We start from the raw sequence: 19465 nt of genomic DNA, 5'->3' as shown, positions 1-19465 counted from the left end.
AAAAGTAGCCAAGTTAGGCTGGATCTGTTGCTTATTTTTTATATGATTATAATATTCTTAACCAATTCTTGTTTATATTTATGCTTAAATTTTTATTTATAGAATTACTGGACTTTATGATGGCCACGCTCTCTTTAAATTTTCTATTATAAGCGTATTTTTCTTTATATAAAATTTTTGTACCATCTTGATCTATATTACAATTATTAAGTAGGCAATGATCATGAAAAACAGAGTTTACTCGATTGTATCTTAAGTCGGCGACGTGTTCCTTTAATCTGATATTTAACTTACGTTTCGTTTCTCCAATATAAATACTATTATTCTTACAAGTACACGGAATTTCGTAAACGACATTCTTTGTTTCTTTCGCTTCTGTTCTAGTTTGCTGTATACTCTTTTTATTTTTTAGCCGGGATTTAAGTTTCTCATATTTAGGTGCGAGTTTTATGTCTACCTTTCTTAATTCTTTATTAATTTCTTCATATAATCCTTTTACATATGGAAAACTAATATATCTTATTCCTGAGCCTTGTTTTTCTATTCTTTGTTTGTCGTTTCTATTTGTTTTATCATTTATTTCTTTTTCCCATTTTGTAATTATATAGTTTGGGTATCCATTTAATACAAATTTATTTTTTAATTCTTTTATATATTTAGACATATTACTTAACTTACTGGTTCTATTTTTAATTTTTTCATATTCCATTGCAAAGACGTTATATTTGATATATAAAGGTATATTAGAGTTATATTTAATAGTCGTACTGATAGTGCAAGGCTTTTTAAAAGGTTCAAATTCGATACTATTTCTATTCCTTGTAATCCTAACGTCCAAGTAGTTAATGCTATTATTAATACTGTCTTCTTCTTCTGTTTTAAACTGAATTCGTTTATTTAAATTATTTATAAGGACTTCTATCTGGTTGATTGTAATTTCAGAAGTATTGTACATAATCAGAATATCGTCAACATATCGCTTGTAAAATTTTATACCTTGAATTTTATTAATTATTTCATCTATATCAATCATTACTAATTCAGCAAGTTTAGGTCCTATAACTGATCCCATACTAATACCTTCATTTTGGGTGTAATAATTACCTTCTATTTCAAAGTAATTACTCATGTACGAAAACTCTATTAGTTGGGTGATCTCTGGTGTTATGTTAAGTTTTTTTAATTTTTCTTCAATTATGTCCCATGTTATGGAGGGATACATTTCAATTATGTCTAAACTAGCCATTTTAAAAGTGCTTTCTATCTTCATATCTTTTAGATCTGTTAAAAGCTCATCAGTATTAGATATGGCAAAATTAGAATTTTGGTAAGACTTAAGTTCTTGCTTTAGAAATTTTTCAAGATTATATAACGTTGAATATTTGAAGTCCACTATGGGTCGAACCTGTTCGCCATCTTTGTGAGTCTTAAGTTGAATATTAATTTTTGGTGTGCGATCATTCTGATCGTTTAGGATAAATTCTTTTTCAGCTTTGGTTAATTTATTCATTTTATGTAATCTTGTGACTCTACTTTTTAGCTCTTTATATATAATATCTTATCAACTAATAGAAGTGGAAAAGTGCCAAGTGTTTAATAAATAACACGGTCTTGTGTTTGATTCTCAAAAAATAAAATATGAAAGATTCATAAAAATGTAATGTAATTGTGTAATGTAATGTAATGTGATGTAAAAAATGTAATTAAAAATAATGTAATCGTTTCTTACTTATGAATATAAAAAATTAAAATTTTCTGGTTTAAAACTATGTGCAATGAATGACACTTCATGCGTATGGGGGAGTACCCTATATCGGTTTATCGGTTACTATTTCACGGATTGAAATAAAACTGTCACCTAGTATCCTAAATATCAACTATGACATATAATTAAGGTGGATTGGAATATAGATGTAGATTAGAGTTAAAAATTGTTCCTTTTGATCATAGCCAGTTTATTTTCTGCATTTATTTTTTAAACCGTGTAAAAGCGAAAACGTGTAAAAGAAGTACCGTGTAAAACGAGGTATAGGTGTATCTCCGTACTGAATGGTTATGGTTTGTGGTTTTATTCGTTTACGGCAACGCAACACGTGTGCGGTATGCCAAGGGAAATGCTTCCTGGGAGGTCTTTTATGGGAAACTGATCCCTATTTAGGTGTTACAAACGGGAAGAAAACACGGAAAACTCCACGTGGTTAGCTCATTGGCCAGACGCGAACCCACGACAACAAGTGCTCGGCGGTTTTATCCACTCGGCCGCTGATGGGCCTCCATACTGAATACAGATCTTCCACCAAAAGGAATAGCTAATTTCATCAGAATCCGTTGGTGGGCTTGTTAAGAGACGCTTTCTGCTACAAAAAAAAAAAAAAAAAAAAAAAAAAAACCTGGAATTATCACTCTGCCTACAGACGCAGCCTACACAGAAAAACTGCTAATCAATGATGAAATCCTCAAGTTTGGCATTTTGATCAATGATCAAAATGCCAAACTTGAGGAAAATCATTCCATATATCCCTGATGGATATATTTCTTCCATATTATCACTTTTTTCTTTCTGTATTTACTGTGCGAACACCACAAGTCTTAAGATCTATTCACCATGTAATTTATGGCTAACCATTGCTTCCATTACGAGCTTCCTGGCCTCAATAGATTCGGCCAGCATGGGTAAAGGATGGAGAACGATGGCACTAACCATACTTCCCATGATAAATTATGGTGTTGGAGTTAAACCTGAAACCTCAAAGGCGGTATGCTCTGGACAATCTATTTTTTGATGAATTTTCGTACTTCATAACTCGAATTATTCACAAAATTAATCATCTCCATGTAACATTAACAATGCGAAATGTTGATTTCTTTTATACACGTGTTAAAAGACGAATGAGAAAGGAGAAATCTGCGGGAAAAATTGTTATATATAAAATAAAAACTTACAATAAACAGCGATAACACTTAATATTCCTTTTGATTGTAATAAGCATTTACCTAGTATTGAAATAAATCTATAGTACGCGTAGACGATCCCCTCACAGATCGCCTACGCGTAACCAAATAAACCAAATACTGTACAGGGAAAAAATGAACAGAAGATCAAAACAGTTTTATTTATAAAAATTAGATACACCTCCGGCTACTTTTCTACGTAGTCGCCAATTAAATTTAGGTATTTATCATACTGTGCCACCAACTTTTCTATACTCTTAACAAAGAAGGTTGTCGCCAGGTCGCTTAGCCAATCCTCCACGTTGGTTTCAACTCCTCGTTAGTTTGGAACCCCTTCCCTCCTAACCGCGGCTTGAAGTGAGTGATCAGATGGAAATCACTCGTCTGGACTGTACGATCGTTCTCACACTACAATACAGACATGAATACTCCAGTGGTTCAAATGTTTGATCATCCGCCGTACATGTCCCAAAATTGGAACATTGTGAGGTAGTATTATAGTAGAATATGATGGACAGCCAGCATTAGATAGGCAGTAGCTACCCTGGAAAACAAGTAAATAATTCTAATTACTAAATTAATTTTACTGAATTAACAATTATTGAGCAATTTTTATTATTGTTGAACCACTTGTTTCACTTTTGGTCGAGTTGAACCCATCGAACCTGCTGTGCTCAACAAAAATGGTCGTATTAACATATATTCGTGACGGCTGGATGGCCGAGCGGTCAAGGTGGCAGCCTACCGCTCTGGGGGACCCGGGATCGAATCCGAACGGGCCGAATAATCCCCAGGAATTTTTCGGGGGTGGTCCGTTCGGATATGTCGGGCCCCGTCCCTCACCACCCGGTCGCCCCATTGTGGGCTTGGCCGAACCCATAATGGGCCTACTAAAAAGAGGCCCTCTTAGTGCCCACAGGGCGGAAAGAGTTAAAAAAAAAAAAAAAAACATATATTCGTAAGTTCTGTGCCAAGATAGATGACACTACTGGATTTCACGAACTGCACACACAAAACATAACAGTGTTGCACAATAGTATGGCATATGTACAGTACTTCAGGCAAAGTCATAGTAGATGCTTGGAGTACCCTCCATGATGTCAACGCAAGTGATCACACGTCGCATCATGTTCTGACTCATCTTTTCAAATATTCTGGCCTGTATCCGAACAGTATCCACACGTTACTCCAATATTCGCATATCGGAAACTAGCTCAACGTACAGTACAGTACACGACAGTTTTTAGGTGCTTCCACAAGTAAAAATCAAGGGAATTAGGGTGCGGCGACTGGCACTCTTACAACGTATTAAGTCTATGCAATATAAATTTCTTTGCGTATATCACAGAATTTATACATTACAAGAAGAGGTTTCAATACAATATAGATACAAGATACTAAATTTACATTTACAATTAATTTAAGCATCTGAGACTATTAAGCAAAGTTCCATTATATCAGTATACTAATCACAATCGTTTATGATAATTATTTACAGCTTAATTACAACTAAACATAATGACAAACTGCTGATGCCCAAGATGGATTTTATAGGAAATGTATTCAACATTCTTACAATGCTTACACATTTTCCTAGAAATTTTATAAATTCCTTAAGAAAATATATTTTAGGATAGATTCTGTAGTTTAAAAACATTGTTTTTGTACAGTTTATGTATTTTGTGACGAGTAAACTCTATTAGCAAACAGAAAAAAAGAAAAAAAACTTACAAAATTTTATAATTTGGAATTTTCCTGATATTATATTTAACTACAACTACATTATTTTATTACTCTTACATTATCTTATAAAAACAGTAGTAATTTCCTTTTGTTGTTTTATATAATTTTAATATTTTTTTTATCATAATTAATAGCTACATATACTGTATTATAAATTATAAGGTTAACATATCACAAGAGAAAATTTCTTAGTATCATTTGAAGACTGTACAGTAGTTAAACTGAAAGTTTTTGTTATGTAATGATGATATTGTATATAAATTATAATGATTTTAGTGTTGTAATAGTAATTCTGTATGATTGTCATCGTACATATGCTTCAATAAAAATGCTTGTTTCGCGTGATGTATTGCGAATTTCTTACACAAAATGTTTAAATATATTACGTTTATGGGATCTCAGCATACAGAATCGGAAGAGTAAAAGTATCGTTGGAATGTCTACTTTATTTCGTACTTCTAGATGACATATCAATGTCAAAGACTATTATAGGGATTCTTTAGGGAGATCTTCGGGTTCTTAATCTGGATTTGTGCTCCTTAAATCACATAATTTGATAAATCCGGTTTCAGGTTTGGTTTGGTTTTATGGCAACGCAACACGTGGGCGCTCTGCCAAGGGGAGAACTTTTATGGGAAGCTGACGTGAAGAAAATTCTGAAAACTCCATGTGGCCAGCCCGTTGGCAATGCGTGAACCCATCCTGCCTCTGGTGGGCGACAACTCGTGCTGTGGCACGTAGACATTATACGCTATAATTTGCTCACGGATAATGCAAGTGCCACTTAATATTCCTCATACTCGTAGATGGCCAAAGCTGATATTCCATTCTGGATCGTCGAGGGGTCCGGAGAAAACTTAGGGGACCTTAATGATTCTAAATGCTAAAAAATTAACCGCGTCTACAACATTTTTATACATTAGAATAAATTATGATTCGCACGAGGATAAATAGATGGAGTATTCTGTAAGTTCCAATGTTATGTGTAGAAAGCAATGTAATTTATGGTACTGTACCATTCTTATTTATGCAAGTTAAAACTTGAACTCAATTTCATCTGTTCTTACAGACATCATTCTCTCGAGAACTTATCTTCCTCTTGTAATTCAATTCTTTATCCAATTTGGTACTAATATTTATGATTTTGTTTAATTTTAGAGGTTTTTTTCCTTTCCTTTTAAGGGGGTGCGATCTCTCTCAAAATGCTCAAGCTTGCTTTTATTGAATTTGTATACTCGTATATCAAATTTACATCATCTGAAGATCTTCACGATAATTTAACAATTGATATTTACCAGATCAGTCATCTGGACTTTGCAGACGGCATCGTTATTCTTTCAAGGAACCAAACTGATTTTTAGCGTGAGACGGGACATCTACAAGAATTTTACAGCAGGGAAAATGAAGATTAACATGTTTAAGAATGGACGAATTTTAAGAAATTCTGGTAAATGATTTACACATGATGATTCAAACTCATTCAGTATACATTTTCCTTTGAATCGGGAGTTAATTTAACTTGTTTCCACCCTCATCAGTATATATTTTTAAAAATATATTTAAATTGGATCATTGGGTATGAGTTATGACACTGGATTTGAATTTAAAATTTCTCTTTTATGTTTATAATCATCAAACTTTATAACAGATACAAATACAGTAGATATTAAGCAGTACAACTTCAACACTATTCATGAAAAAATGTGTTTGGATTAAGTATAAATTTGACTATCATTTTAAATTATTGATGACCTTTTATATCATTACTTACAATAATTAAAAAATGAAACAAATTTGGAAAATTACACGTTAAAGGTTAACTTAACATGACTGTTTCCAATTCCTGAAAATCCTATGAAGATAAACACAATACATTTATATTAAACTAGCAGGTAGGCCCGGCGTTGCTTGGGCAAAAGTAACGGTAGCGAAGATTAAGATTATTACGTTATAGTTAACCTTACCCGTTTTCACAGAATGCAAGAATTGGGTCCCCCTGTTTCTAGACTAATTAGAGAATTGTTAGATGGGTCTAAAAATATGTTCGATTTCCCGCAAAAATGAAAAAACTGCATCTGCATCTTGCACGTCGCTTTCTCTTAACACTTCCATTGTTGATATTTCCACTGTTGACACTTCCATTGTTACTTAACACTTCCATTGTTGATGGAAGTGTTAAGCCTTAATCCTGTCCCTCTCCCCCATGAGGAGGAATTTCGAAAAATCCCTTTTTAGTGTGCGTCCTCGTGACGTACCCTAACTGTGTACCAAATTTCAACTTTCAACTCCTAACCGTTTGGGCTCTGCACTGATTATTATGATTATTATCATCAACTCGTCTCGATTATATATATATAGATTATGTTTATGTTTATCATCAATAAGCAATTATGTAGATTTATAAAGAAACTTTCAAAACTAGTTTCTGTATACAAATATAAATATATAATGCTAATTGGAGATAAAAAAAAATTCATAGCTATGTACAATTTTGATCTGAAGTATTTCAATTATTAATTAATGCAGAGATAATTTATGCAGGAGAGATGATCTGCATCATCTCTCCTGCGTAAACACCAGATCATCTCATATTGAAATTTCCTACATTTCAATTTAATTTATTTCCTTAAACAATATGGATTGTTTCTTTGACATGGAATATCATGTGCAAATTAAAACTGTCAAGTGACTTTAAACACTTTTCTAACCTCAAAATATAATAAATTTCCTTTCTTTTAAAATTTTAATTTGGCACTTTGATAAAGTAATTATGAAATGATTTTAAATTTATACATTAACACTTATACACAGGAGAATTTAAGGTATGAATTTGATTACTGCATCAATACACATATTTACAGGTGAGGTCCATAATTAAGGACTGTAGGATACTGTTAAAAATGTTGATGATTTTTTATTATAGAAACTATACAGATGATTTGAAATGAAATTTCAGTTATTGATTTCATTTTGACTAATCCCATATCAAACTGTACATATCATACATTATACACATCAAACTAGAGTCAAGTCTAGTATGTAAACTAACTAGTATTACTACAAAGTAGATATTATCATATCAAACTCAAGGCTGTCAAGAGATAGGGAAGCCAGGGATTTTTCCCCAGGTCCACAGAAAAATTAGGAATCTGTAGCATTTCCTACCCCTGTAAGTTAATGTTACTTTTACTAACAAAAATATAAAATCTCTAAGACTGTCTTTTATTAACAAAGAAACATTCCACGCATTTGTTTGAAAAAACGTTAAGGGACGGAAGCCCGATCTACTGTTGGGCCCGTAGGAACTCGATTACAGACGTATCCAGTTCGTAGCTAGACGTGTTGATATTTTACGCACAACAATAGAGTAACACATTTATGCTTCAGTTATTTTCTTATACACTAAAATGTAAAGCCATTAATACTACAAAAACAAATATTGTTGTAAAACTTTATTTATAAGCTCAAGCTTGACAGTTACAAAGCATAATTATATGTCATACATCTGTATTATATTTTAAAAATAAAACTAATTTAAAAAAAAAAAAAAAACAAAAACAAAGAAATTAATTCCAAACATCACATTAGCCACTTGCAATGAACACTGTCATCAATAAATACACACTAGAGAATTTCTATAACCTACAGTTTTTACAATTTTTTAATTTTTTTTTTTTTAAATTGGCATCTGCACAGTATGAGCACTTTTTTATATAGTTTATTATATATATATATATATATATACTTTTTTTTATGTCTCTAGTTAATTTGTATTCATATAGTGGGATTATATAACTTAATATTGACTTAAATACTATATAACTATTTAAATACATAATTTTTGTTAACTAAAAAGAAACCAAATGCTATGTACTGTGCACAGAACCGTCGGAGGTTTATTTTCCAGTCGATCCGAGTCGAAAACATAATTTATTTTTATCGTATTTTACTTTAAATTAAGTACTGTGCCTCAGTAACAGCATATCAAAGATTATATATTTATATATATATTTAAAAAAAAATGACAATTTACAATATATGGTGCATCTGTACATATGATAAAAAGAATTGATTGCAAACAATATTCATGGCACAAAGTCAAATTACATAAAATAAAATGTTAATCTACGAAATTAATATTTTATATATATTTATATGTATATTTATATATTACATTTATATAGTTAATTTCAACAACACAATATATATAATTTCTTTGTGTTTTAATTGAACGTTTTGTGCCAAATTTGTCGGGGGGAGAAACGGATGCTTTTATTTGTATACATGCATATTCTATATCAATTTCCTTAGAGGAGATACTGAAGCATGCAAGTTTAGTCGCTTTTGTTTACTTGTAATGATTTCGCTTGTAAATTTAGGAAATTAAAAAAGTATACAATGAAATTATTCATCATTCCTTCAACTAAATTAAGTAAACTGTTAAAAAATATTTTGTTTCCACAGGATGTAATTCCGACTTCAGAACCAAAATATGTTCAGTGAACTAGAGACGAGTCGAGAAATAACTGGAGATGTTCATTTTCCAGGGATTTGGCATTCGAAAGTTTGTGTTTTCTAAAGAAACTTTTTCTTTTTATAAAAAGGGTCTTTGTTATTTTCTTTGCATAAATAATTTTATATAAAATACTTGACTTTTATAGAATTCTATTCAACTAAATGTACGCCAAAATGCTTAACGGGTAAAAGCTACGAGATAATCCGACGTTAACGTATTATATTTCGAGATTCTTTAGTAACTACGAACCCCACGACTAAGGTTTCTTTACAGTTTCTGCATGCATTAATCCCTTTAATTTTGATAACTTTTTCTAAGTAAACTGTTATAAGAATTTGATAAGATATAGATACGTTATTAAAGATAAGAATATCTTATCTCGTGTGAATTACTTTTTATATTTATTTATTGGGATACGTGATACAAATAAATCCGACGACTGCGCGTATTAAATAAATTTGAAAAGATTCGACGATTAACGATTATTTTTACGACAGAAAAGAAACTAGAACTTGATAATTATCAGATAATCATCTGGCTATGTGTTCAGTATTTTTCTGAATAGAAAAGTTTGTTTCTATAATATTTATGTAAAGATGTCATGTGACTGTTTGTTTATCAATAGATGTAATGACAGTATGAAATGTTCTGCTATAGTTAAAAGGCAGTGACTGTTAGTGATTATATATTATATATTAATAGAATCTTTTATTAAGAATAACAATTATGAATGAACATATTAAGATAAAGACTATTGTAATTCACAAAACAATCTATTTTACAAATGACTATAAATAACATATTTCCACAATTTGTTCAAAAAACAGATATGGAAATGTACGGAGCTGGGGATAAACTCTATTATGATTTACAAATTTTTCACGACGTACAGCACATATATGCTGTATACTGTTTGTATATACTATATATGTATAGTTTTAAGATTGCTGATAAAATATTCAACGATATTAGACGTATCAGCAAATTTAGAATGTATAATATATAGTCTAAAGATGAAAGTTTTTAAAATTAGAAAATTATTATTAAAAATGGGCACCAGAAAGAAGAAAAGAAAAAAATTTGTTGAAAAATTCTGCATGGAAAATGTTGTTTATTATATTTATTTATTTAAAAACGACTAGTTTCTGTTTCAAGTATATATGTTATATACACACATATATATGTATTTAACTTTTAAATAGCAAAAATTTTAATATAAATTCTTAAAAAGGTGATTTACTTAAACAAGAAAACAATTTAAAAGATTTATACCTGGTATTTCTTAATATATGCAGTCGATTTTAGATCTGGGTCGCACGAGTTTGGTTTTGACATGCTGAAAAATTTTTTCAGTTTACTTGTCGACATCCTACGAACCTTTAAATAACACTACAAAAAGATTGCATGCATTAAAATTAAACTGCTCGAGAATCATTCTTGCATTTTAAGGATCTTGGAGGCATGTTAACTTATTAGTACATATTTTAAATGCAGTGGACTCTCAGAAATTTAACAGCTTAATACAGTTTCGTTAACTATTCTGGTTATTTCTAATTTAATTTTAAAAATAATTGATTATGACTAAATTTGTTTAATTTTATTCTACAAAAGTCCAATACATTTTTAAGATGCATTCAAAGTACAGAATGCAAAACCTTTAAGGCATAAAAATAATTGGGACATTCTTACGTATAAATACTTATATTTATCTGGTAATATTAAACATATTAATTATTCCCACCTAAAAATATTCATTGCTTTCACTGAAAGAAATTAAAAAAGAAACTACAACGTAAATTGTCTTATAATAATATACTTTCGTATCCTCAAAATTAGATATTTACATTGAAGTGTTAAGAATTGTGTGCCATCGTAACTGAAACAAATTTAGTTATTAGCTGAATCTTACGCTTCTATACATAAAACTGTATTGCAATAAAGTTTTTATATACAGTATGGTCGCACTAATCCAAACTAACCGAGAGCAGTGGTAGTTTACACGAACAAAAAATTCTGATTAACGTGCATATGATGGTAAGGATATGATACTTATGTTTTGAGGCCATTTTTTACTGTTGTAAGATACTTTATAACAGAAAATAGAAATTGGAATTATTATTAAGTCAAGCAGGGTCACAGAAAAAAATGAGCAGCTACGTTCGCAACACCCGATTCATATTTACTTTATACATGAGCCACAAGTGTACAGTTACAGTTCACAAGACCATTATTTTTGTTAGGAGAATGTTAGAAGCTGTTTGGATTAGCATAACCATACTGTATTTTCATCTACGGTGACTGAAAAACACACCATAATAAATTTTATATAAAATTATTATTAAATGATGTAACTTATTTATGAGGAATTAAGAAAAAAAAAAATTCAATTAATATCTAGTTTTTGTGAAAAGGATATAAAATTTTTATATGCATGTAGTTTCTAAATAAAGTGTGTAAAAGTTTAAAAGAATATTTGAAATGTAATATTTATAAACATTACTTTGTTAACTGTTCTTCAAAGATTATAGAAATTTCCTTACGAAGCATACATTTTGCCTTGGAAAATATGAACTTTAGAAGTTTTTTTAACTTCTTAAAAACTAGATATTAATTTTATTATTACCTTTAAGCACAAATTTATTCAGCAGATTATTAAAATATAAGATATTGCTAAAGACATTTGGATAATTTTGGATAAAAATGTTTTAGATAAATTTCCAAGGAATTTTCACTTAAATGATAAAATTTATCTGTTAAAAATGTTTCAAAAAATATTTTGATACAATAAATTAAATTAAAACTAACAATATATTGTATTAATTGTTAGTGTTATATATTTATTTCCATGGCCACTTTTAAAATTTATGATTCTTTTTCATTAACTTCGCTTATTGCTAAGTAACTTCTTAATAATAATAAAAATTACTTTAATATATATCTCACTGATTCTTATAAAGTGTTTGTGTGTATGGAAAAAAGAAACTTGCAACAGCTTTATTTATAACAGATTTTATCTTATCTCTACTCTTATGTTAGCTATTCAAATAATCTCTTCTGATAAATATACAACATTTATTCTAAATGAAATGATTTGTCTAGTTTCCATTATTAATTATATATGATTATTAAGGCCAGTGACACACTGGAAACTTTGTGGCGACACAGTTAAGCGTATCTTTGTGATGAACATGTTTATATATGGAATTAATCAGGTCGTAGCCACACAAAAACCATAGCGATGACATGTCCAGCTGGAGTGAAACTCCGTCACAGCGTGTCTGTGGACAGCAAATAAGAAATTGTGTCAAAATACCACTCCACACACTGCCATTTATGTTTATCTTGGTGAAACCAGACTCTTTATTTAGGAGGAACTTTTTCCCTCCTCTTTGCGGTGCCTCATGATCACTTGCTATCACACCAAACAGCTTTGCTGTGGCAACAAGCCCGAAAAAGTTCCACTACACTGTGTTGTCAGTGTCCCATGTGTCACTGCCTAAGTTTATTAAATACAAATTTATGTATTAATATAAATATAAAAATGTAAAATTCCAATATAGTTAAGAAAGAAAATAAAAAATTCTGTAAGAAAAAAATTAAATAATCAGTATAAAATATTTACTGTTACATAGTTATTATCATATTAATATATACTATTTCATTAACAAGATATAAATATTTTTAGAGAGAATTAAAGAGATAAATACATATAACTTATGTATTTATTAATCAGAAAACTCGATAGTTATTTAATATTTTTGATATAAATTCTCTGAAGCAAATTGATAATTAAGGAAAAAATGGACTAAATAATCAAGAAATAATTTAAATTTAGTTGAATGAAAAAAAAAAATTACGATTTAAACAAAGATTTTTAATTTACTTAAAATGTGTGTTAAACATAAATGCTAATTGTTAAATAAATGACAAATATAAACTTGATGTTGATTAAATAAAATAAAATAAAAATTAAATCAATTTATCTGATAAATTAATTTTAAAATAATTGCTGAAGTTATCTTGAAAAATCAGTGAATCATTACATGAGCTTTTTACTATAAAAAGATAATGTAAAGATTAATTCTTAGATTAAGCAATGCATATATTTATTAATTCTGTAAAGAAAATAAATGCTAATTTAAATAATTAAAATGTGAATTATAAGGAAGATAATTAACCATAAAATGTAAATTATTATATAAAAATTTCTAAGTTATAAAGATGGAAACATTACATGGAATCATAAAAAATAACAACTCTTAAAATGAATGAATATTAATAAACATATGCTTCTAAACAAGTCATCGAGTGTTTGTACGAAACCTGGGGTAGAGCGGGTCATTTCTCCCCCCTTAGGGCACCCTCCTTTTGCCATTTTTTGTGAATAAACAACATTAATTTATAGGTGTAGTAATGATCGTGACCCCGAGTTTTCTAGGGGCCTAGGGAAAAATCCCCAGCTCTCTCCCTCTCGACAATCCTGCTTCTAAATTCTACAAAACATTTTTCAAAATTTATAAAATACGAATTTGTAAAGGTCTAAAAAGTTTTTATTGATGTATTAGAAGAAAAAATGATTTACCTTGGCAAGTATTTTCACAAAATCAATCACAATCAAACTAATGATGATAATATTTCATTTACGTGGAATTTTCTATTTTAATTATTAAAAAACAATCAATTTTTTTTCTTATTGTCAAGTAAAATAAGACTTCGGACTTTTCGTTATCGAAATACAGTTATGCAATTGAAAGGAAATTAAAAATAATACTGAAAAAGAGCAAATGCATATGATAAAATCAATTTCATAAATAATGAAAACTGTCAAATACATACAACATACTTTAAAAATTGTATTTAAATTGAGTTTTTAATCACAAGCAATCAATTTGAAATGGAAACAAATTCTTATTTTAAAAAATACGTTAAGACAATCAATAAAAATATTACTGTACGTAAACATCAGACACAAAATAAGAATCTTTAAAAACTACTATTTTAATCATAGAATTTTAAAATTTATCTTCATAATTTGTACGATTTTAATTGTGTATTCTTTATTATTATAATTTCTTAAAGAGAAATGTTTTTGTTTATGAGAAACGAGAGAAAAAAACACACGTAAATCTAATATCATCAATAAATGTTTTTGTTAATTATATAGAATATAGTGGACGACATTGATTCCAAATTATGAATGATATAATTTTAATAAAATGATTTATTAATATTTCAAAACATATTTTTCCCCCTTAAAATTAAAAGAAAATTTTTAACAGTGCATTAGAATGTCCAGATTATGAACTATTTTATAAGCTGAAACCTTAAATGTTTGATCTTTGCACTGATATATTTCCTATATAAATAATTTTAATTAAAATGCTAATTTCAAAATGTTTGTTTTACAATAACTTTAAATTTATTCTAAACACATGGGTCTGTTGACTACGAAAAACTCTCTTGTTAAAATTATTTAAAATAAATTAAATGGTTTTAAAGATTAATTTAAATGTTTTTCTAAATGCTTTAATTAAATTCTTATCCTATAAAAATCAAGAAAATTTCAGTGATTTTATTTAAATAGAATTGATTTTTTTAAACACCACCACCTTTCAGATTTATTTCAAAATTAAAAATTTAGCAAGAAGTTAAACAGCTATCAAAGTACTTAAAATTTAAAATTAAAATAATAATAAAAAGTGTAATTTTACTTGAAAGCTATTTCAAAAAATTTATTTGCGTGCAGTTTTCGACATTTCATTTTGTCCTCATAAAAATATAATAATTACATTTAATAATTTAAAAAAAGAGAAAAACTAATCAAAATATTTGCTCTCTTAGATAAGAGTATTAAATAGTAAATTAACTAATTTCATTTCAAAAGATTAATATTGAGTTTATCTGTACATTATTACAAATCAGTGTTTTCTCAATCTATTATAACATGCAGAACTCTAGACGATCACAGAACCTATTGAGCATGCTTTGTCTATATCCAATCCTAATCGAGATGGAGATTTTAACCTATGACATATATTTCATTAGTAGATAAAAAAAAAAGTAAATCAAAAATATTATAACCATTGATATTTTGTTCTTTCTTTTGAAAATTTTCTGATATGAAGCAGTAATGTACCATCCATATTCTACCAATGGCTGAATGATTATGTCATACATACAAATTTGGAACAGCCAAAAAATCAATCGCTCTCTTCCAATATGTAATTTTGTCTCACAGAACCTCTTATATCACTTCATGGAGCCTGAAAGTTCCACAGAATCCAGTTTGAGAAACACTGTCATAAATAATTAATACGCTGTATAAAATATTTACTTCAAAAGTTGTCAAATATTGAAGTAAAGTTTCAAAAAATGAATGCAAGACGATTCCCTAAAAAAATTTAAAAGCATTGTTATGTGATATAATTCAGAATTATTTTTTTAAAATAGCATAATTCTAGAAGATCACTGACACAGTATACATACATGGTCTTCCAAAAAGAATGCTACCATTTTAAATTACTGTAATTATGTTAATTATTACCTGAGAAGTATGCGATGTACACCAATTGGTAGAGTAACAACCCGAGTTTCATCTCCCATCTGCATTCAAAGTCTTGTTGTCTACTGCACTTAAAAAAAGGCTGTAAATCAAAATGGTGACCCCACAACAGAGACGATGTTTTGTGTTCTACACTTAGCAAAATTGAAATCAATCATCATTGTGCAACATGAGTATTTTTCAGTAGCTATACAATTCTATAGCTAGGGTTCTGCAAACACTATAGAATTATGGCTGCTTTGGGAAAAGTGAAAACAGATATTCTGTAGTGAGTGTAGAATTTGAGTATCGGATGTGTGCCTCATGACATGAGGTACACACATTGAGAAATTGTAACGAGCAAATGTGAAACTTGGACAGTTTTCCAAGGTTTTAATGTACAGTACATTACAGTGTTCTCAGATAATAATTAACATAATTACAATAAATATAAAATGGTAGCATTGTTTTTGTAAGACCCTGCAGTTTTGTTTAATTTTATTTATGTAAGAGTTTTATATATATATATATTTATTTATAAATGTAAAGATATCTGAATAAACTAGAATCTGGTTCACAAAATTTTCATTAAAATTAAATCTGTTGCTAACCTTTTTATAATATCTACAATAATAAACATAATAAACAAATATCAAAATATATTTGTTCCCTATTCAATAGTTTTTTTATATCATACCTATTGCACTCAATTATATTATAATTAAAACTGCTTATGTAGACCAATGTAACAAAGGTTTTCAGTATAATCATTTAATAAATTTCCCATTTTTGTAATGCCATCATTAAATACAGAACAAAGAATATTTGATAAGAAATTCTGTAACAACAAAGTATTCATGATAGAAATTTTTGTAGAGTTTTGAAATGACAGAATTAGATCTTCTTTTGTAAATTACAGTAGAGCGTCATTTATCCGAAAGCCGGTCAACCAAAACGTCGGTTAACCGAAAGCTTTCCAGTCGGACTGTGTTGTGCTGAATCAAACGTTTTTGATACCAGATTAACTTCTAAAGTATAATTTTTTTGTTTTTATATTTTTCAATATATTCATTTTGTTTGTACAAAATAAAGAAATAATTTTTAACAATACAATAGTCTCGATTATTATTATAAAAATTTTCGTTAGGCTTAAAATTGACGATAATTCAACACAAAGCGACGCAACGGAGAAAAATTTCAACATCGGATAGGTTAATATATTTTTTCGTACATAATCGGTTATCTGAACAACCCCAGTCTCCAATTGATTCGGATAAACGACGCTCTATTGTAGTAGCGAAGGTTAAAAAATTTAATACATTTTAAAATTAATTCACATATATTTAATATGACAATCTTGTCATATACTTCAATTGCCATCTGTCTATCCGAGGAAAATAAAAACGCTTTTATTTAACAATATTCTGTTTTATAAATTATCAAAATGCGTTTTGGCTTTATCAAATTTAAGCCTTCTTCAGTTAAGAAGTTTATAGTAATAGTCTACTTCTTACTGAAGAAGGCTTAAATTTGATAAAACCGAAACGCATTTTGATAACTTATAAAAGAGAATATTGTTAAATAAAGGAATTTTTATTGTCCTTGGATAGACAATGGCGATTGATGCATATTATGACAAGATTGTCAAATTAAATATATGTAAATTAATTTAAAATATTTAGTAGCCACCCTATAAATATAAAGCAACTTTATTATTTGTCTTATTTATTCTATTTTAATATAATATCTTCAAACAATAATTATTAAAGACCAGAGAGTAGTTAGTAATTATTCTTTAAAATAAAATGTAGCAAAAATATTTATTATTAGTAATATAAATAAATTAGTAATAGTAATAAATATTCAAATTCTGAAAATATTGAAAGCAAATAAAACAATCTTAAACAGCTGAAAGATATTTTAGTAATAAAGTTAAAACTTAAATAATAAAACATGAAAATAATTTTTAACCCATAACAGGAATTCTCTGAAGTTCAATCAAAAAATCGTTATTAAGACTTTAAAAACTCCACATATATATAGTTTTCTGTTAAAAAGTATATTTAATAATAAATAAGTTTATTTCAGTAAGAATAAGAATATTTTTAAATGTTATCTTTAACAAAGAAAAACTATAACAATAGATAAAAATTTACATAGTTTATTTTACTGAAATGTAAAAACTATAAACGATTATGGAATGATAAAATTAATTGTTTTAAAAGTGGTCATGACATAAATTTAATATCTTTTTATTGTTTATGATTTTATAAACTCTAATAAAATAATTCAACATATAAATTTAATTAAATCCTCATATAAAGCTTATCATAATGTCTTTTAGCATAATTATATTTAATAATTTTTATAAATATAAAAAAAAAAAATTGTACAACATTTTAATCCATACATAATTTTCCAGCATAATTTTTTTTTTAACTGCTAAAGTTATTTTATTTATATGCAATTTTAAATTAATCACTATATGATTAATTTAAGTGCAAAAGCATATACAAACAGATGTTAAAAATAAATTTAAATAATACGATAAGAAGTTATAATACAACTGTGAACAATATCATTGCTCTAAAGGCCCATTTACAAAATTTTCATGCAAATGCCTAATCTATACCTCTAGTAATTTGATTTTACAATAATTTTACAATATGACAATGTGCATCCAATAAACAAAACATATAAATACAATACTTTAAAATTTAAAATATATTAGATTGTTTTATATAATATAAGAACAATTATAGAAATGCAGTCAACAGTACCTATCTGTCATAAATAATCTGATTTATCAGTTTGTAAATGCTATTTCTGTTAGCCAAGATAACTTTATCTGATGTTTTTACCTTAATTGTTAAATATCTATATTCATCACTTCAGTCCTTATTTATTAAAATTTCTAACAATAGTATGTATACTATTGATTTCAATATATAATACAGCAAAAATATTTGGGTATCTAGAAAGATATATTTTCTGAAAATTTACTGACTAACCCCTTGTCTTATAAGAACAGCAAACCATAATGAGAAAAAGATGATTCTTCACGAATAGAACTAAAATTTCTTAATGAATAATGTTTACATTATTCCCTCCATGTAACTAGTATCTAAGTGTTGGATTAACATACGAATAAAAGCCATTTCCTTCCTTGTATTTTCAAATATGACACGAGGGTCATCAGACATACAACGAAGACAATTTGGAGCCATGACCATTGCTAAATTATTAGTATCCATTTTTGTGACAGTAGCATTTTCTTCGGCAGCAAATACCTGAAATTATTTTTCAATTTAAATTTAATACATTCAATGAAGTAAATACAGGGTGGACCAAAAAGAATATACGTATTTCAAACTGATATATTTAATAAACTGTAAGACAAACAACTATGGAACTTGGGACACATATTTATGAAACTCTCTAGTTTAGATTACAGGTGTTCAATATGTCCTCCACCAGCAACACGAACAATATTACACCGATACTCAAATTCCTGCCATACTCGACTAAGCATGTCCGGTGTCACTGATGTAATGGCAGTACGGAGCCGGTTCTTCAACTCGTCGAGGTTCTGTGGTAGTGGAGGAACATAGACGGTGTCCTTGATGAAACCCCACAGGAAGAAATCACACGGCGTCAAATCCAGTGACCGTGGAGGCCAGCTGAAAAGTGCTAAATCGTCAGCTCCTTGACGT

General features: G+C 28.5%; 2 protein-coding genes across 2 annotated transcripts in view; both read right to left on the bottom strand.

Annotated features, from left to right (window-relative positions):
* Positions 1-46: 46 nt before the first annotated feature.
* Positions 47-1510, bottom strand: LOC136981974 (uncharacterized protein MAL8P1.12-like). Its single transcript, XM_067278400.1, has one exon. It carries the CDS (start codon positions 1508-1510, stop codon positions 47-49), a length of 1464 nt encoding a protein of 487 aa, XP_067134501.1.
* Positions 1511-18083: 16573 nt separating this feature from the next.
* Positions 18084-19465, bottom strand: part of RhoGAP93B (MyTH4 and RhoGAP_KIAA1688 domain-containing protein RhoGAP93B) — a 58213-nt gene continuing 56831 nt past the window's right edge. Inside the window, exon 17 of the mRNA XM_067278265.1 lies at positions 18084-19042. Coding sequence (XP_067134366.1) covers positions 18848-19042 — 195 coding nt within the window. The 3' untranslated portion in view covers positions 18084-18847. The remainder of the gene's footprint in view (positions 19043-19465) is intronic.

The sequence above is a fragment of the Centruroides vittatus genome, unplaced genomic scaffold (genome assembly GCF_030686945.1).
Source record: "Centruroides vittatus isolate TY-2023 unplaced genomic scaffold, ASM3068694v2 contig_799, whole genome shotgun sequence".
NCBI lineage: Eukaryota > Metazoa > Arthropoda > Arachnida > Scorpiones > Buthidae > Centruroides > Centruroides vittatus.
The sequence above is the reverse complement of the archived record's forward strand: the minus strand, read 5'-3'. Positions and strand labels throughout refer to the sequence as shown.

Excerpts from the sequence above, each read along its gene's own strand:
- LOC136981974 (XM_067278400.1), bottom strand. The coding sequence starts at position 1,510 with ATGAATAAATTAACCAAAGCTGAAAAAGAATTTATCCTAAACGATCAG.